The sequence below is a fragment of the Gallinula chloropus genome (genome assembly GCF_964237585.1).
Source record: "Gallinula chloropus genome assembly, chromosome: 20".
Classification (NCBI taxonomy): Eukaryota; Metazoa; Chordata; class Aves; order Gruiformes; family Rallidae; genus Gallinula; species Gallinula chloropus.
Genome location: NC_140105.1, coordinates 10,604,445 through 10,626,796, shown reverse-complemented (window position 1 = coordinate 10,626,796; position 22,352 = coordinate 10,604,445). Strand labels below are relative to the sequence as shown.

The 22,352-nt window shown below is 50.6% G+C and overlaps 1 protein-coding gene across 1 annotated transcript in view; it reads right to left on the bottom strand.

Annotated features, from left to right (window-relative positions):
- CACNA1G (calcium voltage-gated channel subunit alpha1 G) overlaps positions 1-22,352 on the bottom strand; it is a gene marked incomplete at its 3' end in the record, with an annotated part of 100,497 nt that overhangs the window by 64,276 nt on the left and 13,869 nt on the right. The window contains exons 5-11 of the mRNA XM_084273342.1: positions 21,744-22,035; positions 21,128-21,220; positions 18,693-19,503; positions 17,183-17,547; positions 2,267-2,418; positions 1,547-1,732; positions 308-422 (exon numbers count right to left, since the gene is read on the bottom strand). Coding sequence (XP_084129468.1) covers positions 308-422; positions 1,547-1,732; positions 2,267-2,418; positions 17,183-17,547; positions 18,693-19,503; positions 21,128-21,220; positions 21,744-22,035 — 2,014 coding nt within the window. The remainder of the gene's footprint in view (positions 1-307; positions 423-1,546; positions 1,733-2,266; positions 2,419-17,182; positions 17,548-18,692; positions 19,504-21,127; positions 21,221-21,743; positions 22,036-22,352) is intronic.

The following is a 22,352-nucleotide window of genomic DNA, read 5'->3' as shown; positions in this document are numbered from 1 at the left end:
TTCTGTTCTTCGCCCAAGTATCACTGCAAACGATCCCAATCTCTCCACCTCCACCCTCTACACTTACCCACCCAGCCCACACCCTGCAAAGGCAAGAGCCCCCTGCCCCAGCAGCCCCTCCTCATGAGCTTTCTGATTTATTCTGGAAAACAGCCTGAAAACCTCCTGTGTTCCCACACTTGTGAGTTTGGTTCATCTCCCTTCCATGGCAAGGAGCTTCACCAAGCTCTAGCAGACATTTCAGAAAACAACCCCAACCCTTGCAGCCTCTAAAAGCACACAAATCCTGGTGTTTTCCAATTTGTACCTGGAAAACGGTGACGATGGCCCAGAGCAAGGAGTCAAAGTTCTTCCTGTCGGGCAGCGTGTCGCCGTCTCGCTCCGAAGCAAACTTACAGCCAAAGAGGTGCATCCCCAGGATGCTGCACGGGAGGGAAAGCAGGGGCTCAACAGAGATGACATCAGTTGCCTATTAAAAACTAATAACCACACACAGCAGGGATGGGATGGCTGTGCCTCCTGATTTCACCTGATTTCAAAAGAATTTCAGGGCAATTTTTTTTTTTAAATAAAAGAAAAAGATGAATCATTCATTCACTGCAAAACACACCTCAAGATCATGCAAACCAGTTCAGAATTTGGGTCAAATCTGTCAAAGAGTTTCCAGCAAAAAGTATTCCTGCTCCTTCTTTCTCTCCTGCTTGGTTTGGTTGTGGGTTTTTTTTGGTTGTTTTCTTTTTGTTAAGTCAAAACATTGTCTTTCAACAGTTTCTAAACTAAATGTTTTGACTTTCTGGTTTGCAGTGACACATTTTCAACAAAAAGTGCTTAAACTGAATTAGGGAGACAAAAAGGGTTGCTGTGAAATGCCAGAATGAGACGTATCACAGGACCCAAAACAGCTTTTTCAATTTTGACAACAAAACAGAATACCTTTCATTTCAGATTGATACAAAAAGAAGAGAATAATTTGGTTTCTCCCCCTGCTCTCAGCCAGTAACCTGAATAATCAAATTATTTACAGCTCTACTGAGGACTGCAGCTGCAAATGTTGGTTTTGGAGCGAACCATCTCACTGGGAGAAGAGACATTATCCCATGGAAGAGGCTGACTTTCTTCAGCCTTCCCAAATCTAGACAAAAATCCAAATATTTGGGGCTACACCAAGCCCATTTCTAACATTTCCACTTCTCATAAGAAGAGGCTAAGCCCAAGCACCACCATGGCTGACTTCATTTTAGGAGCATCACCCTCTCCTTGGTAATGTTTTTAGCACCAGGCTCTCTGCTAGCCCATAAGTAATGGGACCACTATCAGGGTGATATCAAGGACTCATTCAGAAGACTTTCCTTGTAAAGGATCTTGCAAAGACCGATGTCTCGTTTGTCTGGAGTGAAGAGAATTTAGTCAGGGCAGCAAGCCACTGCCAGCATTGGGCAGTGATGCTGCTTCTGGGACTGTTCAGCTCAGCCATCTCCTCACCTCACCACGGGATCATGCTAAAACCCCAGCAGTACCCTCAGGGTGGGGAACGGGAAGCTCTCACCTAAAGATGAAGATGAAAAGCATCAGCAACATGCAGAACGTGGCCACGTTGTCCATGGTCTTCATGAGGACTACAAGCTGGCGCTGGAGGGCTGGCATGAAGCGGACCAGCTTCAAAACTCGCATCAGCCGAAAGGTCCGCAGGACCGAGAGGCCCCCGCCTTGCTGGCCCACTATCTCCCACACGCTGGGGGAGAAGAAAAGGTCATTGCAGGATGAGAAGACAAAGCCTAACCGCCAAGGCACGGAGGAGAGGAAGCAAAGAGAGAGTGGAATTTGGAGAGAAAAGGGATGGAAAGCAGGCAGAGATGCGCCGCTAACGACCCCAGTGAGCTGGATGCCATCCAGGATTGCAAAGAACAGAGTCCCACTGGTGTGTTGGACACCTGCAAATCAGTGGCTGCAGCTACAGGGGCAATCACAGCCTTTGCACGTGCCAAAAAAACCAGACAGCTACTTAATTGGGCACTGGTTGTACCATTTGGATCCTAGGCTTTCCCAGGACACTGGGACTGATAGCTTTCTGCTTAGGCCTCTCTCTAAATTGACCATAAAATAACCCCAAGATATGTATTAGCAATTGTGTCTAAGCGCATTAATTTACAGCAGAGAAGTATAAAGTGTCATAGGAAGGTATTTATGCCCACTCTCCATTACTTTCTGTGTAATTAAACAGCCAAATGAGGTGAAACACGCATAAAGCAAGCTCCAGGTTTGGTACCTAATCACCACGATGATCCCATCAAAGATGTTGTATGGATTCTTAATGTAGCCAAAAGGACCGTAAACAAGGACTTTCAACAGCATCTCCAGGGCAAAGAGGCTTGTGAAGACTATGTTGCTGATCTCCAGGGCGTTGGTAAGCTCCTCTGGCTGGGGGAAGAAGAGGAGGAAGGGGACACAGTAAGTAGCTCCATATCCGCCGCTCCGTATCCAAAATAATTACACCTGGGCATACAGGAAGCACCAGTACCGCACATGTAGGAATACTGGTGCTACTGGTGTACAGTGAGAAAACAGGAATGACCCGCTCAGAGCCCAGGAGAGAGAGGAAAAATGCTGTCAGAGTACTGAAGGTTTATACACCTTGTCATAAATTGAGCAGGTAAATCCAGACACGGACTTCTCGTTAATCACAGCTTCAGTACGACCACAGGAGGCTTTAGTGGTGTGTACTGAGCCACCTTAATGCTTCCACATCCTCCAAACCCACTCTCCATACACAGGAGGGAAATTCGGACCACTTTCTTACATAAACATCCTTTTTAGGGCCTGTCTTTTTATATAGCAGCTCATCAAAGCATTTAATCTACAATTTTCAAATGCAGAAATTTAGGTGCTATAACTGGAATGGCTCCAAAAAAAAAAAAGCCACCCCTCATTATCAGTAAATCCCAAATACTGCTACTGATGAAGGGCCCGATCCTGGCAACTCCAAGCAGTAATCTAAAAACTGAAGTGTGAAAAACCCCCACACAAACAGACTCACAGTAACCTTAGACCTAAATTAATACCTTTTGTGTTTTTCTAGCATGTTTCAGAGGGTTCCCAACAATGCCTGCAGACACCCAGCGCTGCGCTTTCCCCGGCGGGTGGGCGAGCATTATTGGGAAACATATGGCAGAAGACAAAAACTGGTGGTGTAGTCTGTTCAGGATCAGTCGGTGGCAAAGATGGGAGCAGAACGTGCAGTGCCAGATCCCTTCTCCCCATCTAACCCCAACACACAGCCACAACTGCCTGCTTCTCCTGAAAGGCTTTAGCAAGATTAGGAGCCAGTGTCCTGCTGGCAGATGACTGTGGGGTTGTGTTGGCAAGAACAAGATGACCCGCACCACATGCACCAGGTGCTGGATTCCTCTAAGGGATATTTTGGCACTGAACTCACTTGGATACTCTGCTAAACCCCCATGTATAACCTGTGGCTTTAGATGCCTGAACACCATGGTGGGTCATGGCCAGATGTGCAGGTCATAGAATCACAGACTGGTCTGGGTTGGAAGGGACCCCAGGGATCACAGAGTTCCAATCCCCTGCCACAGGCAGGGACACCAACCTCCAGGCCTGGAGCTACACAAGGTTGCCCAGGGCCCCATCCAACCTGGCCTTGAACACCCCCAGGGATGGGGCACCCACCCCCTCTCTGGGCAGCTTGTTCCAGCCCCTCACCACTCTCTCTGTAAAAAAACTTCCCCCTAATATCTCATCTAAACTTTCCCTCCTTCAGCTTCACTCCATCCCCCTTGTCCTGCCATTATCTACCCTTTTAAAAAGTTGATTCCCCTCCTGTTTGTATGCTCCCTTCAGGGACTGGAAGATCAATAGTAGCTACACCATGAGAAGTCAATGTGCACTGCCTGCTGTTGACTGCTCCCACCACTTACAGGAAACACCTTCATGGCTGCCCATGATCTGACAAGAGACCAGGAACTCCCATCCCACAGCACACACTGTGGCACAAGCTGAAGGGATTGACATTAGGAAAAAATTCTTCACTGAAAGGATTATCGGGCCTGGAACAGGCTGCCCAGGGAGGCGGTTGAGTCACCAACCTTGGGTGTATTTAAAAGACGGGTAGATGAGGTGCTCAGGGATATGGGTTAGTAGAGGATGGGTATGGTTGAACTCAATCTCAAAGGTCCTTTCCAACCCAACTGTGACATAAGGTGACCCAACCCCAACCCAACACTATGGGAGGCAGGGGAGGGGATGGGTCAGGGCCAACACTTGATCAACTGTGTTTCAGAGCCACAAGAAACTACAGCAACAAAAGGTGTCACACAGAATCACAGAACTGTAGGGGTTGGAAGGGACCTCAAGAGATCATCGGGTCCAACCCCCCAGATACACGCTGCCAAATAAAGACAAATCCATGTGGGCATTCAACTCTTTCTTTCTCAGGGCTGAAGTCTCCAGGCACAACTGGTCAGGCCCTTACAGCTCAAGTTCCTCCAACCCAGTGTGATGGTAGATGGGGACACTAATTGGTCTGGTGTTAGCACGGTAGTGTAACCCCTGAGAATCTGCACTGATGCCAGTGGGAGCTTGTGATGGTAAAGCAATGGTCCCAGGATAGCAGAGGGGCAACATCAACATCAAAAAGTAATAAAAAAGCAGGGGGAAAGGGAAACATTTAATGCTTCCTGTCAAACCTCCTCCTGAGGAACAGATCCCTTGGCTAGGGTTTGCCAAACACAGGCCGGACACACAGCCCAAATCACCTCCTCACTGATCTAGAGCTAAAATACAAACGCTCCAGCTCCCGATATTAAACACAGCCCTGGTTTAAAACCCTATGCCCACGGGAACACTCAAGCACAGAGTAATAAATAGGCCGAGAACTTATATGTCAAGCTGCACCTCAAGACACTTTCAAATAGCTGAAAGTCTACATTAGTCACAAAAAAAATGCCAACTCATTCATGAGTGCCCCGGCGCCGAGGCAGGCTGTGCTGTTATCATTACCACAGCGATACTGCTGGAAAGGAAACGTGTTCCTGGAAGCTTTCCTTCTCATCCATCAGCGCAGCTAACCCGGGCCCCGAAGGCTGATTTCCACCCTCTGTCCCTCCTTCTGCACCCACGCAACCAAATTCAGCCAGCCCTGCAGGCACAGCCTGGTTAAGTGCCTCGCTGCGTGAGCAGTGCCCAGCACCTTCCTGCAGCATCCTTCCCTGTGGGGGGCATGGAAAACCCAACCAGCCCCGTAGGGATGTCATCCTAATTGCATGGATTGATGACACCTTACACTTCCTCTCCCAGGATCATCAGCATCCCCTGGAAGGGCTGCGACCTCTCTCCCCAGCCCATGAAACATCCCTCCCAGGCTGCCTCATGAGAGCCCCAAATATCCCAGGCACCTGCACGGGAGGGCTATGGGTCAGTGTGGTGATGCTCAGCACCTGCAGCACCACTGGATCCATCCCTGCTCTCACCCTGCTTCACCCCAAAAAAGCTGCTTGATCCCCTCACTACTCCCCTTTTTCAACTTCCCTCACAGGAAATGGTTTGTAAGACTGGAGATAGTGGGTGTCCATAATAACAATGAAGGGTGGGATCTCCTGAACCAGAAGTGAGAACTAATACCCAAAAAATCCAAGACAAAGGGCCAAAATGGATTGAAAGAGAAAGGGAAAGATTCCCTTTCACCCAGCCAGGGGAATAGGAGGGTGTACAGGGCAGCTCTGCTGGGGGCAAGGCGAGCACCTCCTGGAAGCACACTGCAACCAGACCTGGCTAATAACTCAAAAAGTTATTTTTCTTTGGGAAACAGCACATCCCTGAACAGCTGAGACAGGGTGATGCCCATTACTTGGAGGATTTTTCCACCTGGCTGTGGAGCGCTGTCCCCCAAGTCCCTCAGTCCTGCTTGGGGGTCCCTGGGACGGCTCACAAGCCCCCTGCAACACCTCTGCGTGGCTTTCAAGGGACACATCGCCGTGGCCAGTCCACAGGGCACCCACCTGGACCCCTGCCACCAGCACCACTGGGAGTTACTTGTAAAAGGAGAGGCAGGCTGATACAGTGACCCTGCCCAAGGGGACTGCAGCCAGGCAGCAGGGATTCAAACACTTCTGAGAATGTCAGCTGCAGGACTGCCATGGAGCCATAGATGTGTGCAGATAATAACAGTGTTTATATGATGCTTCTGCTCTAGAGAGATCACAAATATGTCTGAGACTTCTTTCCTTAGACATCATCACAACTCATCAGGAAAGTGGCTTTTCTCTCCCTCTGGGAATTGAAATTGTGATTCCCATCCCAAAAAGGAATGCAGAGTTTCAGAACTGGTGAACTGAAACACTTTGTGCCCAAAATTTTGAAATCTCTCCCCTCCATTTCAGTCCCTATTCCCTTACCCATTTGCTCTGTCCTGTAAATCAACTGAAATTAAAAAACATAAATAAAAGTCAGCTTGAAGAAGAACATGGAACTTTTTGTTCCCCAACAGTTCAAACAGACCTCTCAAACATCTCAGACAATGAATTTCTCTTTCTTTTTTTAAGCCAGTTCACAGGAACCACTCTCCTCCCACAAACAGCTTCAATTTTGATAAATTTCCATTTTCTGACAATAACTCTGTAATCAAAACAATACTGACCAGCTCCAGACACGATGTACCTGGGAGAGGCACAGACTCATGACACACAACCAGCTCTACAATTCCTCACCAGGCATGGAGGAAAAGAGCTGGTAAAGATCAGGCAGCTTTCCCCTCCAAAGGCCAGGGGAGGTAGCATCCTTCCTTTGGCTAAATGATGTATTTGGAAAACAAACCTCTCCAGGACAACCTGAAAAGGGCATTTTGTGGGGAAGCAGAGCCAGAGGAGCAGACCCCAGGGGTCTCTTTGCAGCACAAAGCCTCCTGCCCACCACCCTTGATTACAGCACATCTGCCGCAGCTTCTCCATTAAGAGAAGAGTCTGCTAATTCTCTCATCAGTAGCAGCAGCGACTAATTAAAAGGAAAGCATCCTATGATTAAACAAGCAACATCCAGAGAGAGTGAGATAGAGGCACGATTCAGCTGTGGCATGAAACACCAGCTCTTCCGACGAGTCTTGGGTAAATAGTGATTTTTGTTTCCAGGATACCTCGTCTTGCTGGACACACAAGACGTGGTGTCCTGGATAAATCATTCCCTGTTAGCTCTCTGTTTGTGTAGTGTCGATTTGTTGATGTACCAAACAGCACATTGACAAGCTCTGGCAGCACATAAAATAGGAGCAGACAGCGCAGCATCCCTCATAAACACCGCGCAGCAAACGGCGGCGGGGAGGAGGCGAGACACCGGCGCCTGCCCAGACATAACCCTGCCTGGCGGGGTGCAAACCCTGGTGGTGAGGGGGGGATGCTCTCTGTGCCCTGGTTTTTAGGCAGGGCTGCCTGGCACCAAGCAGGGCATTGCCATGGGGGGCAGAGGAGCCAAGGGAAGGTGTCTCCAGGTACTAAGCGTTGCCTCGAGGGGTATCTTAGAGCTGGACCAGCGCTTTGCCCCTTTTCAGCATTCAGAAATGGGCTGTAACACATTCCCTTGGTGTTTTGGTTTGGATTTTTTCCTAAAACTGAGTAGAAGTGCATGAGTGAGGCTTCCAATGGCAGAAGGGATGCGCTGCGTATCCATCCAGGTATGAAATGGTGGCACACAATGCTCTTTCCTACTCCAAGGGGTCTGCTGAGCTGGTGAGGCTGCTGGCAATGAGGGGAGAAAAGCTCTCTAGGATGAGGACAGGGGCTGGAGCCATTGAAAGCAGAAGCCACAGAGGCCGTGTTGCCCAAAGACAAGCCCTGTGCAGGACAGATTGCAGCCTAATGCCCTGACAGAAGGTACACAGGCCTTACAAGGCTTCTACTCCTGCCTTCCCCCAGCTGCCACCCATCAAAGGGAAATGACTGTGCCATGACACCCGCTCTGTATCACCACCAGACCCGCACCCATCTATCCATCCATCCATCCACATTCCCCCATGCTCAGGCAGCAAGCTCCAGGCTGCGACCAAGGCTGGCCCTGCCCAGCCTCTGTCCCTGGGGACATCAGCACAAAAGAGCAGAAGCACCCCAGGGTCTTCCCTCTCTATCTTGTGAACAATAAACTACGATAAAATAGAAAATACCACTCTGTCTTGCCAAAGCAGAGGGAGGGATGGGGTGACCAGCCAGGAGGCAGATCCCTCCTGATCCCAAGGGCTCTGCTTCTGCAAGCAGATCTGGAAGACCAAGAAAACTTCAAACCCATTCAAACGGCTGCAGAATAAAACCCTCTGAAATCATTACCATGGCAACTAAGGAAAAATAACACAGAAAGAAAATACCAACCTCAGCTATTTCACAGGAAACACCACCAGCATTTTACTGACTCATCACTTGCAAATTTTTAATATATATACATAAGAAAAAAAAAATCAAATAGGTCATACAAAGATGTGGTTTTCAACCTGACACCACTCCATTAGATCCTGTGTTGGGATGCAGGCACGTATCAAGTCTGCCTCAAAACAGGAGACAGACCATCGGTCCTGAGGCAAAAAATAAGAAATTCTGATCAACAGAAGCAGCTATTAATTAATAAAACAAGGTGCCCTTTTTTTTCCCCTCTTCACTGCCTGATTCCCCATCATTTAGAGCTCATGGCCATGTCTTCAGTCAACCAACAAGCCTTCTCCATGCCCTACCCTCATTGAAGCCACATTACTCCCCCTGCCTTGGTGTGCCCACAGAGCCACAGCCATCCAAAACCCGACTTCGGTTCCCTTTGGTAAATGCAGCTCCTCTTAGCTCCAGAGCCACTTGCTACTTTATAAATAGAAGCTCAATCCACACATATTTTCAGCCCTGACATTCATTATCTTTGGGGCTCCTTAAAAGGCATCAGGCTTTAGTTATCATCCCATGTCCGGCAGCACAAACCTGAGCTGTGTGCTTAATCGGAGCCTGATCTCCTGCTAGGCTTTCTCTACTCAGCCTGCTAGGCTTTCTCTACTCATCCCTTGCCAAACCAGTTCAACAAAGCTCTCCCTCTGGAAAACAGTTCAGAAAGTAGCTGGACTGCAGTGGGTTTTCCTCTGCCCCTCCTGGGGCAGGAGATATGGGAAGGGAGGAGGAGGAATGCAGGGAAGATCAGGATTTATTGGTATTTATTGAAAGGAAATGATGTTGACAGAAAAATGAATGGTCTCATCCCTTCACTGCATGGGAAAGGAGGATTGTGGTATGGGCTGAATGGAGGTTGAGTACGTCAGGCCATGGCAAGTAGTGCTGTTAGAAAGGGAGGAAAGCAGCTTTTATGTCAGAGAACTCAGAGCTGTCTGCACAGGAGCGACCCCCCACTTCCATCATCGCCACTAATCTCCTCCCACCCATCCCTCCCCATTCCAATGAACAAATCTCCAAAACAAACTCTCCATACAAGTCCATGTCCCCATGCACCTCTGCCTCCTGCCCACTCCAAGCCCAGGGTGCAAAGAAGGGGACGAGCCCCGAGCATGATGGAGAACCTCATCAACCAATCCTGAAGGGACTAACTGTGCCCAGGACCATAAACAGGACCTGCAACCCTCTCCTCTTCCAAGCCCTGAGGCTGGTCTCTCTTTACCACTCTCAGGAGACACAGCAGAGATTCTTGCTTGAACTCCTTATCTCTCTCAGCTTGAGATTTCCGGATTAATATTATCCCAGAAAATGCAAGAAAAACATGAACTGGCTCATCCCTCTGCCCAGGTTTTGAAGGAGCTTAAGCTGAACAAAAGCTGCATTTCCACTTGGTCACACCTTGTAAGTACTTGAGATTTAAAGCCCTCTATTTCTAGTTAATCTAACCCAAGTTTGAAACTTATCTCCCCATTAGTACTTGAGAAGGTACCAGGGGAGGGAGGGAATAAAAAAAAATGAGAAAGGAAAAGGCTGTCTCTGTATGGCTCCTGCAAAGTTCTGCTGAACCCAGGCTTCTGATGCTGGTAACGTTATCTCTAAATGCTGACAGGCATCCATGGGGGAAAAGTCGGTCGTTTGCTAACATCAGCACAAACCCAATTACAACAAAGAGCTGAAATCCAGCAGAGATGAGGGAAAAAGAGCTCGGCTCCTGTCCCTGCTCCCGCTGGGGGCTGAGCGGGGCGGGACGGGGCTATGTGAGGACTCAGGTGGTAGCAGGGCAGAGCCATGGGCACCAACAGCATCAGAACCAACCTCTACCAGGGATATCGGGAGGGGGAAAAACAAATGGACTAATCCCTGGAAAATCACCAACGATCGGCAATCAGGAGCGCTTACAGACAAAAGCGTCTGCTGGTGCAGGCTGAGGATGCTCCAGAAGCTCTTGCCGAGTTTGCTGGCTCCCACCCAAGGGGAACAACCACAATAATCAAAGGAGGAGCAGATAGAAGCAGCCAGCTATCTGCAGAGAGCAGCGATTTTTCATCCGCGCGGGGATGAAGCGGGTTTCGGAAGCACACATCATTCTCCCATCTCACTGAGCCCAAGTCTCTTCTCAACGCTGCCTGAGCAGAGATAACAGGAGGGTACGGATGGCAGCTGAAACAACAGCTGTAATGATAGGATCTAAGGCAGCCTGAGCATTTCCAGCCTCTGAACTAAATTAACAGGAAAGGATTGACACTTAGAGCTCCCCATCCAGAAAGCTGAAGAAAACTTTAGTAGACGTCAAGGAATCCACATAGGCTCATCCCTAAAGCATGCAGAGAAGCAAATTATCTGATAAAAACTCCATACACTTTCCAGTTGCATGAAATCTCATTTAATTTTCAAATCATTCACTCTCTGGAACCAGGATAAAGTCTGCTTTATAAATCACAGCCCGTTTTTTTTAACGACTGTGAGGGCCATGGCACCCCTGTATTCGCACGGCACTCTGGCAGAGCTTCACCAGAGACTCAATTAAAACATGCATGTTCCTACAAGACCTCATAAACCCTTCAAATTACCGAGAAGAAGTGGAAGAACCCCCAAGGTCCATACAAAGAATTACCCCCAATAACAGAGAGCTGGTTTTGAAGTCAGTGATCCTAGTGACTAACAGCTCCGATGACTTCCATTAAAGTTGACTTGACTCCTCCAGTCTCCAACAACAAACCGTTAATAAGAGTAATTTCTGCTTAAGCAGGAGCTAATTGAATACAGCACGTGTGAATCTATAGGGCACCTCATTTTCCTACCATGGGAGCGCCCCGCGCAGCTGTAAGTGCTGAGAAATTAAGCTGACGCTCGCTACAAGCCCGGCACTGGGCAAAGCCAGCAGACGCCGCGGGAGGGAAAGCCTCGCTGCGCTGCCAAAGCTTTGATCGCTTGGCTAGGAGTAGCTGGCACAGGGCTAGAGAGATGTGTAATGGAGTTAAATAGAGACATGGGATGTGCACTGAAGTGGAGATATCTCCAGGAAGAGAAGACAGGCACACAGAAGCAGGACCTTGCGAGCTCCTGGGAAGAGCCTGGGGCGGACGGAGGTGAAAGGGGCTCTGGGTGATTTAAGGAATGCACATACATGTGTAAATGCCCTCCTGAATCAAAGCCTAATGAACAGGATTCATACTGGGAAGCATCAAATTGGAAATTTCACCAACAGGGAGAAGGCCACGGTTGGAGTAAAGCAGCCAGGGTGCAGGACTAACAGGGTACAGCACCGGTTTGCTGCATCGGGGTGTGATGCAGGGAGCACCTGGTGCAGCACCAGCAACTGCCTGGATGTAGGATGTGTCTTTTAAATTGTTTCCTGTGAGCACAGGGACTCAAAGAGGTGCAAGAGATACCAAAAATACTTTTAGAAAAAAAAAGGATTCCCTTCCTTCGTGAGCTGGAGACCTGACACAAATCCACGCACATGAAAGAAGCCAAAATTCAGGTGTCCTGGATCGACCTGTTGTGGAGCCACAGAGGTTGGAGGCGACACAGTGCTGCCTACGACCACCCTGTGAGCTGCAGCCCATCCCCAGACCCTCCACAGCCTCCTCAGGAGGCAAACAAGCACTTGGCAAGATCTCATTGTGGGACACAGGGATGTCAAAGGAGCAGCCTGGCAAACCTGCAGCTGCCCTCCACCGCTGCTGCAGCAAGCAGCAAAATGTTCAAACTTGGCTTGGAACCAGTGGAGAGTAGGATGCTCTTGATCACGGACTCCTGGGAGCAAAGTGCTTCTGATCCCCAAGACACCTTCATTTCTTGGAGCAGCACACACAAACAGATCCAGACCTGCTGCCTCCAGCCTGCCCAGGACTTTGGACACTAGCACAAGTACCTCAAGACCTGGGGCACAAGCCTGCCAAACCCCAATGCTCAGCTCCATTACACCGCTTCTCCATGGAGCAATCCAATTTTCCTCCCACATGGAGAAATCAATCAGCGGGTGTCACGACAGCTAATAATTTTCAGTTACCTTCTCCCCTGCACACTGAATCCAGGCAGAAGCAGCAGTACATAAATACCATTTGGGTGACTGTTATTAATGCTTGAACCTGGAGGCTAATGGTTCCTCCACGCCCGCAGGTTGTCTAACCCTTCACCTCCCCTCCCCATCATCCTGGATACCTGAAAATCTCCCATTGTCTGACACCGATTAAGACACTTCCCATGTTCTCCAGCCTGGGCTGTTTACATAAATAGACATTTTAATGCACTTTGCCAGCAAGCTTTCCTTTTGACGCCTTGGCACAGATAGTTGATATTTCCATGCCACAGCAGCTATTAGATCGTAATGTTGCTAGCGACGATTTTACATCATCCTCACTGTGTACAGCCCGGACCCTGCAGCAGGATGCACAGGGAATTCAGCTTGAGATACTACCCTGGGCTTCTCCTGCCTTCTGCAGATGGAGTTTGCACACCCAGGTTTGGGGCACTGGTGCTCTAAGGATTCCTACAACACCTTGGGGTGTCAAGCATCGCCTCTTCCCACTTCCTTGAAGAACTGCCTCCCGTGGATGATGAACTTTACTCCTTGGGTGCTTTCACCATCAACATGAATGGCTCCCTTGATGCCAAGGGAGTCCTTCACCCTTGTCATCTCTCCAATCCATTTTTAAAAATTAACAAAAGGTTCTCTACAGGTCTGAACCAATTTCTTCTCCCCTTCTTTCAGAGACACCAGAGTTTTGGATCCATCTAGATCCAAGGCCCCACAAGCTCCAGCCGTGGATTTGAACCGACCGCAGCTTTGGGGAGGCCAACGCAGGACTCTCCAGTCTCTTTCTTGTTATGTTAACAATGGCAAAACACCGCAGAGACGGCGGCTGAAATTCAAGCACTAGTTAAACAAATGAATATGTAGGGTATAGTTCATACAATGCGAGTTCAGACAAGGAAAATCGGAACAGCCAGGCAGCTCAATGCAAACCAGATTCTAAAAACAAAAACAAAACCCCAAAGCCCTTCCTCAAGGAAGCCCTCACTGAATTCTTTCCCCTGCTGAGGAGTCCAACATCACGCCTTGTACTAAAGCCCCTGCATTTCACTCCAAGGAAGGATTTGGAGAGAAAGAGAAAAAAATAAAGCAAGAAAAAAGCAGCAAAAAAAAGCAGCCCATTATGGAACACAGCCTGGCTTGCAGCCAGGGCTGGGGGAAAGCAGCACACAAACCCTCTGGTTTAGCAGCACATTTTACTCCTGCTCTATGGCAGAACAAGCTTTTGCAAAGCCCTAGCCGTTTGAACCCGCAGTGCTGCAAAGTCTCAGCTCCCCTAAGGCGAATCAGTCAATTGGTTCAACAGTGTATTTAAAATCCCCTGGAGTCTACCTTTAAATCACCTTTATATCCCTCTACCCAAAGCTAATAGTTTCTACCTGCATTTTGCTTCATCTCCGTAGAAAAACAAGCTCTTTAGCAGCCGCATTAATAACCCGCAGCAATCGGGTTGTCATTTCCCTGATGGAAAATTTCACACTGCTGCCCAGCAGCCACGACATGGTGAGTGCTACGTGCACCTCAAACCATCCTGCTTTACCCCCCTCCACCCCCAGCCAAACCCAGCGGGCCTGAGGAAGGCAGGAGTTGGAGCTGGATGGCTGAGGAGGATGGGTAGGAAGCACAGAGTGAAGCTCGGCTGGGTGTGGGCACAGGTGATGACGTCCCTGCAGGAACCAGGTAGAAGCAACCTGATGCTGAGTGAGGAGGTCAGCAAGCTCCTGTCACAGAAAGAGCTTGCAGGGAACCCCCAGCTGGATGGTGGTCAAATGTTTGGAGACAGTGGCTTTCCTGTGGAAGATGCTCTTTGGAGAGAAGCTTTGGGATGCAAGGTGCTGAGGTAGCATGTGAGCTTCTGGGGACATCAACTACTTTCCCATGTGCATCCAGCACCCATGGGTGCTCAGTATGGGCAGGTTGACTGATGGGTGAATGCAAATAAACAGCGGGCCCTGGTATTTTCATCACACTCCCAATTTCCACTCATTTTGATGTGTCTTCAAGTCACCACTTTCACCCTAAGTATCCCCACCTGGCCTCCTCTGACTGATGAGTCTGTTAAGCAAGTGACTGAAAGACTGTTTTGGTCTGCTAGGCATCTCCCATGAAGAAAAGCGGGTCTCTGCAGCATGCCCATCTCAAGATGAGATACAAAGCCTCCAGAGCAGCACACTTTTCTCCCTGGCTATAATGAGGACCTCAGCTAACCAGCTCATGTTTTGAAATCCAGGATGCTTTGGTGGTCCCAAAGCTGCTGAATCCCACCCAACACTACTGGGGACAGAAGGAAGGGCAGAAGCCTTCCTCCTCCCAGAGTAACCCTCCTTCCTCTCACACAGTAGCTGCTGGCGTGTTCTCTCCCCTCCCTCTGGCAAGGTGCTGGTAAACAACACAAGGCTTTTGACATGGCACCATAAAACATGTCCTGAAAGTATTTATCCTAATATAGCCCGGTGTGCCCAGGGTGGCCTCATCTGAAAAGCCCAAGAGGTAAATATTCATTAAATAAGCAGAGAGCTTAATATAGAAAGTCAGAGAGTCAAGTACTCTTCAAGCCCCCTCACGCCTTTGCAAACAATCAGCCAATGAAGATAAATTTGATGTGGTTGATCACTTGAGCTTTTAGGAAAGACTCTTGTAAAAGAAAAAAGAAATTAAAAAAAATAAATCACGTTTCAGTGTTTATAATCTCTGCAGAAAGGCCTGGTCCAGCATTTCTCCCTCCTAATTCCTGCTCTCATAACTGTCAGATTATGAAACAGCAGACTATAAGCCTCCTGAGTTTACAGAAAAACACCTCTCTGCTCTCTGCCGCCACTTTGAGCAGATGAACTAATAAAAACAAGCTTTGCTATTCACTCCAAATGCCTGGGAGAAAGGAATCTGGAGCAGTAGTAGCTTCAAAATACCGCCAAAGAAAGCAACCACCCACAGTGTCTGGAGTCCCCCCACGCTTATCAGCTCCCTTCACCTTGTTACCCGAAAACCACCGCAATAATCTGCCTCTCTGCACCCAGCTGCCTGCTGGGACACAGTGCTGGTCGGGGCAGAGACTGGCACCCCACTGCTTTCCTCCCCCCAAGCCAAAGCACTCTGGGGTGGCTGATGATGGGAGCTTGCTCAGCCACCCATCCCTGGTCCCTCGGTATAGGCGCAGGAGGCTACAGCGGCATCTTCCAAAGATGCTCCTGACAAAGGGCAACGAGCTTTGAGAACCCGCCCCTTGGACAGGGGCGGCAAAGACGTGGCAGATCTGCTTTCACCTCTTGGCCAACGGAGGGACAGAACTGTTCATCAGTTTCCTGAGCCACCTCCCCTGAGGTTCTTAGGAGATGATCTTCCTGATATTATTGAGTAACAGTGGAATCACTTAAGCTCCCTCGCAGAGCTCCCACCAAGGGCAGCACACGAAGGTGAAACCTGCAGGACTTCAGAGCGCGTCGCTGTTTAATGTGTACTGAAAACAAGGGCTAGCCAGCCAGGCTGTATTAGGATGTCAGAGAAAAGGTGCTGGCTGGAAGGGACACATTTAGCACAGCAGCGTCTCCCCAGCGTTCGGTCATCGAGGCATTAATGCCACGGGAGGACATGGGAATTCGGAGCCGGTCTGCAGCCACCCCCACTGGCACTGGGAACGGTGGGAGAAACACCCCTGCGTGCAACCGTGAGCGACTCTGCACACACAAACCACGCCAGGACGGGAGAAGAGTAAACAGCCATGACTCAAGATGCAAAGGGGCTCCCAGCAAAGGCTGGCACTGGGCAGGGGGGCTGTGTTTGTCAGGGAGGGAGAGATCTGGCATCCCAGCAGAAGCACCCTGCTGGGCTGGCCAGTGGGAGCCCTGGAGCATTGCAGGGGTATATAACAAGGTTTTGCAGCACCTCAGCATCCCTTGCTAATAAATTCCTCCCTCCAAGCCCAAACAAAGCATGTGCCTGCAGCACCAAGCCATCCCATGCCTGCAGCAGGACCGAGGGCACCACGCCAGGCAGCAGCCACAAAACCTGCGTGAGATCAGACCACAGAAAAGACTCTCTAAAAGCAGAGCTCTGTCATCCTTATGGAGATGTTTCAAGAGGAACATGGCAACTCCTTTTCTTAAGGACTATATATAGGGAACAGCTCTGCCAGGTGATGAGCACACGAGAGGCTGGAGCAGAGGCAGCCTCTTGCCTGCAAGGACTCAGATAATCCAGCCGAGGAATAGCCAGCGATGTGTCTATTTTGGACTCAGCATGCTCTTGCTGGAGCATTCACTGGGGAGGCACAGACATTTGTTACCTCCTCTCCAGGGACCACAAATTCAATAGATTTCCCTGCCTGCAGCTGCACCGACCCCGGAGCTCACAGCTGCCGGCAGCGCCGCTCGGACTGCTGGGCTGGCACAAACCCAGCGGCAAATGGCTGCTCCCTCTCCTTGGCCACCACGCTGCTGCAGAAGCTGGCAAAGCGCGGTGCTGCCCGTGTGACAGCGGCCTCAGCACGGTGCTGAGCATCCCTGGCAGGGCTGGGATGCAGGAGTTTGCACAGCCCAGTACCAGCCAGAGTGATTGCTGCCGGCAAGATGGAAGCAGGCTCAGAGGAGAAAAATCAACCCTGCTCTGTCCTGGGACCCTTCCTATGGCACCTGACGCTTCTCACCCCAAACGGCCCCACTGTCAGCTGGAGTCAGACCCATAACACCCCCCACATCCCCACAGCACCGAGAACCGCTGAGGCATCACTCACCTGCTCGTGGTACTCGATCCCCATGCTGAGCGTGTTGATGAGAATGGCCACCATGATCCCACGGCCAAAATACTTGCTGTCCACGATCTTCCGGAAGGTCTCACACACCACGTGCCAGAAAGCCAGCACCCGGCTGGCTCTCCTGGCCCGGGCTCTACCCCGCTGCGGGTCGCGCTGGTCGCTGTAGTGGGCGTCCTGAGTGAACTCATAGACCCCCTCGCTGTCCGAGTCGGCCGTCTCGTTGTCCGACAGCTCGGCCTCGCTCGCCAGTGCCTTGAGGCAGTAAGGGCAGCTCTCAGGATTGCAGGAGCCGCTGTCCAGCTTGGTGCAGGGGCTGGAGATCTTGCAGGAGCTTTGGCAGGGACCTGAAACACCAGCAGGGCAGGGCAGCCTGTCAGCCAGGACTGGGGAGCTGCAGGAGCAACGCCTGTCCCTGCTAGCACTCAGCTGTTGTCTGTGACATGACAGGCATTTCCTAAGGGAAAAGGGACTCCTGCCAGGATAAAGAGCTCTAGGCAAAGCCTGGGGTCCCCAGGCACCTTCTCTCAAGTGACAGAGTCCTCTTTGTTGCCCCAGGCAGACACTGCCACCAGCTCAGGACTCCTGGCCCACCCCCTTATGCCATTATAGCAAGGAGAAAGCAATCACTCCCCTGGTCCTGGCCGGCTCCAGGTTGTAATTAGGGGGAGCACCACCAGCAGCAGCAGCCTCCTTTCCTGCTCCCACCACTTGCTGATACTCCAAAATCACCAGCTTTCCCCTCCACGCACTGCCCCAAACACAAGCTCCCAGCTGCCAGGTAGCTCCTAGGTGACAATACCAGCAGGACAGTCCTAAAAATCCCCCCAGCTGGCTGCCAGGGGAGAGGCTATCTGCAATGCATGCTCCTGACTCACAGCAGCATGCAGCAATGCAAATAAAAACCCATCATGAAACCATCTCAGAGCCCAGCTTTGTGTGTTTAGTCTCTGGGCAGCTCTGGGCTGGGGTAGAGGGGTGTGCTGGGGCTTGGGTCATTAGATCTGGAAGTTGTCCATTCCCAAGCTCAGCAGCGGGCAACACAGCCACCATGACCTATTGTTTTAGCCAGGAAGGGACATGGCCGTTTGGAAGCAGCCAGGCTGGGCTTCAACTCTGTATGGTGTTGCCAAGCCTGGCTTGAGCTGATTTGGGGACTGCAGGAATTTGGGGAGCATTCCCTGTAATTGCAGAATGACTTGGTTTGGAGAGGAAATGAGGATGGGAAAGAAAACTACTTCACTGAAAACATTAATTTCCCTTAGATTCTTGCAAGTAGGAAGCCTGGGAGGTTGAAACTTGTCTCCTGGTTTTGGCTATAAGCTGCATTAGGTAGGTCAGGACACTCATGTTGGCCTCACCTGGAAAGCCATCACCTTTCTCCGTAACATGGACTGAGAAGAACCCTGCAAAGATTCAGAGAAAGACACATTAGGTCACAGCTTGAATTCCTACAGAGCAACCCCAGACTGACATCCAGCCCCAGGCTCACCTGTGCTCTGTGTCTCCAGCAGCTTGTGCATGGTGCTGTACGGCCCGGGTGGGATGTTGAGGCTGGTCAAGGTGCTGCTGCCGGCACCAACTGCTGCCTCCCCCAGGTTCTTCTCCTTCAGCATCTCATGTGAGGTACTGGGGTGCACTGTGGGGTACACCTTGCTGCCCACGATGTTCTTGGGGATCCCCTCCGGGCTTGGCAAGCCAAGGCCTGTCTGTGGGAGTGATGACCGGCAGCGCACCGGCTCAAAGTGGCAGTCGGCGTGGTAGATGCTGTGGACGGACTCAGTGTTGCTGGGAGTGGTGCTGGGGGCCCCGTGGGGGTTCGATGCTGAGGGAGGGAGCATCAGTCGGTTGGTCCCATTGTGAAGGGAGCTGGTCTCCACATCACTGATCTCCGGGCTGGCACGGGGTGCCCGCAGGTTCCCATTGCCCAGGTGATAGTGATGGTGGTGGTGATGGTGGTGGTGGATAAGGTGGTGCACAGAAGACCTCTTCCTGCTCCGGCGCTTCCCAGCCTGCCGGTCAGCCCCTGCCTTGCTGGAGGGGCTGGTGAGGAAGCCCATCCTCACACCCGCCACCCGGTAGAGCTCCACGAGCTGCTTGCTGCCTTTACGGGCAATGTAAACCAAGTACTTGAGGAGTTCATCGTAGCAGCTGCCTGGCTCTGAAAAACTGGCAAGGGTGCTGGCGTTGGACAGGTAGCGCACCCGCTGCTCCTTCATCAGCTGGCTCTCACGCTGCTTCGTCTCCGAGAACTGTGTCGCTATCACCACCAGGCAGAGGTTGATCATGAAGAAGGAGCCCACCTAAGAGGACAGGAGCCATCAACCACCTCAGGGTGGCCGTGCCAACCCGTAGCCCTTCCCCACCCCATACCCCAGCACAAGCAGCATGGGGCAAACCCCAGCCAGCTCCATCTCCCGCATCACCCAGCGGGGACCACTGCCAAAGGGCTGACTCACCCCCCCAAAGCCCCCACCCCAGGGACTCCCACGCCAGCACTCCATGGAGGGCCTCAGAGATCAAAGACAAGAGATTATTTTGACAAAAAGCTTTTGCTCTTTTGAGATGGTGGTTTTTCTCTCTCCGCAGACAGCGGTTGCAATTATCACAATTAGTGGCATTACGATGAATGCACTGAGCCTTCCTGATAGGAGTGTTTTTTCTGGCAGTGTGTGGGCAGCTTGAGAGCAGATCCCTTTCCCTTGCTAACGGGATTTGCGGGTGACTGTTACACAAGGGCATCAGCAGTCTGTACCCACAGCTTGGAGATTTTATTCCCAACCAGGGTTTCATGAGGTTCTGCCTCTTGCAGAGCCCAGCTTGGATCACAGAGAATTACTGACGTGCTAATGGGCTATCACACACTGCACGGCATCTGGAAAAGTACTGCTCGCCCATCCCCTCCGTTGTTTCGGGAATGCTGAGAGCAAGGGATTGGTTCTTTTTTGGGGAAGCTAATAGATGAACCAGAAAAAGCATCATGGACTAAACGACCTCCTACCTTCTCATCAAGGTTTGAGTCCTGGTTTGATGAGGAGCAGAAATCCCCACAATGGCCTAATGGACGACGTGCAGCTATTTTTGCTGGACTTAGTCCAATTAGAGAGGAAGAAAGAGACTCATCTCACTTATCTCAGATACATCTGAGTGAGGCACCTAATGATCCTTTAGAGTCAAGAGAGAAATAGGCACATCAAATCTGCAATGCATCTAATTTATTTTGGATGTCTACCTTCGGAGGAGATGAATCACTCCCTTAAAGCACCTATTTTTCTCCCTTGACGATAAAGGGAGTCTAGACAACGAGCTCAGCCAGTCACAGTAGACAGTTCTGCTTGCAAAGATGAAGCCCATCATGGAGCCCACCCCACAGAAACTCTTTGTTGGCTCCTTTGTGGGTGGTCTCAGATGATGCTGTGAAGTGTGGGTGGGCTGTGGGCAGTAATCTCTTCCCTCCTTTCTCAACATGCTCTCTGAAATTTGGGACCATTTTCCTGTAACGTCCCCTCTGCACCAAGGACCCAGCTGGTTAGATTCTTCAATAAGGGGGAATTTCTGGGCAGCTTCCTCCCCTTCCAGGGCTCAAAACCTGACCTGGGGAAATTTGCCTACTTTTAAACTTAAGATCAAGTTGACAGCTAAGGGAAAGGACTTTGCAGCATGAGGAAAGAAGTAGCATAAACAGCAGCAACAGAAGTGTATCTACCACAGCTTAAGTGCATCTTTCTTTCCTTTATGTTAGCAGCAAAACACAGCTGCAATGCAACTCCATGTTCAAGGTGCACGTCTTCCAGCAGGCTGATCCCTGCCTCCCATGGGGCATCAGCCTTTATATTCACTGTATTATCTGCCCTGTTCCTCTGGGTCACTCTACTCTGCCCTCTCCAAATGCCAGGAGGTCCCCCATGTTCCTCTAGGGCCACTCACAATGATCAGGAGGATGAAGTAGATGAAGTTGTAGAAGGAGTGTGCATCCATGACGAAGTACATGATGTCCACCCAGCCTTCCAGGGTGATGACCTGATGGGGACAGGAAGGAAAAATGAACCCGTCAAGGCTCAGCTACAGCACCAAGTGCACAAGCAACATTTCTCCTGCCTGGGTCATTTCTGACACCCCACAGCTGGTCTGGGTGCAGTACAAGGTACTGATGAGCCAAAACCTCCTCCAACCAATGCCTACAGCCACGTTGCCACCTGCCCAGACTGAATCCAGCCCTTCTTTTCCAGCTGGACCTAAGGCTTGCTACTACATTTTGCAGAGGGAAGAGCAGTCTCTAGGCTCTGCTCCACAACAGGATGGTCCCCTGCACACACATGGGGTTTGGAGCCTGGGGCATTGTCCATGCATGAACAATGGAGACATCCCCAAAGCAGGCGTGAGACTGTATCCCTGACATTTTGAGCACCCAGGCACTACCGCAGATGGTGCTTGCTGGTGCAAAACAGCCCCAGGAGTGTGACTGAGCAGCCCCTGGGAACATGTTGGTTTGGGGACTGACCAGCTGCTCCCCATCTCATGACAGTTTGCTCACAGGGCTCACCTGAAATATCGCGATCCAGGCGTAGCCAATGTTATCGAAGTTGATGGCTCCCTTGAAGGGGTTGTGCTCCCCAGCAGAGCAGTTGGTGTAATACTGGTTCCAGTTGACACAAGACGTGTTGGTGGTGTCATTGTAAGAATAATAATCCAGGGTGCACTCCAGACCCTCTTCCCTCCGCGTTGGGATACTCCGGCAGTAGCGCATCCCGTTCTCCCGGGGCTGGGAGCAGATGAAAGGGTTCTCATCTTCGTTCTCTGTCTGGTAGTATTGCTCCAAATCCACCATGTAGGGGCTGAAAGAGTCCAGACAGGGCTGTGGTTTGCACACTGACTGCACACGATCTGACAAGGTAACACCTCTAACAGCAGAGTCTGAGATCTGCTATTCTGGATCCTAAATGTTGGTTGTGTGTTGGTTTGGGGTTTTTTTAAAGGGGTCCCCTTGGACTTTCTGCAGCCCCACCAGGTGAGATGATGTCCCTAACTGGGTTTTGGCAAACTGAGGCAGTGCACTTGGCCACTCAGCAGCACCTCTGATGACATTACTAAGAGTCAGTCCATCTGGAAAGGCTCTGGCTTTGACTTTAGGGGACTAAGAGCAGGATTCAGC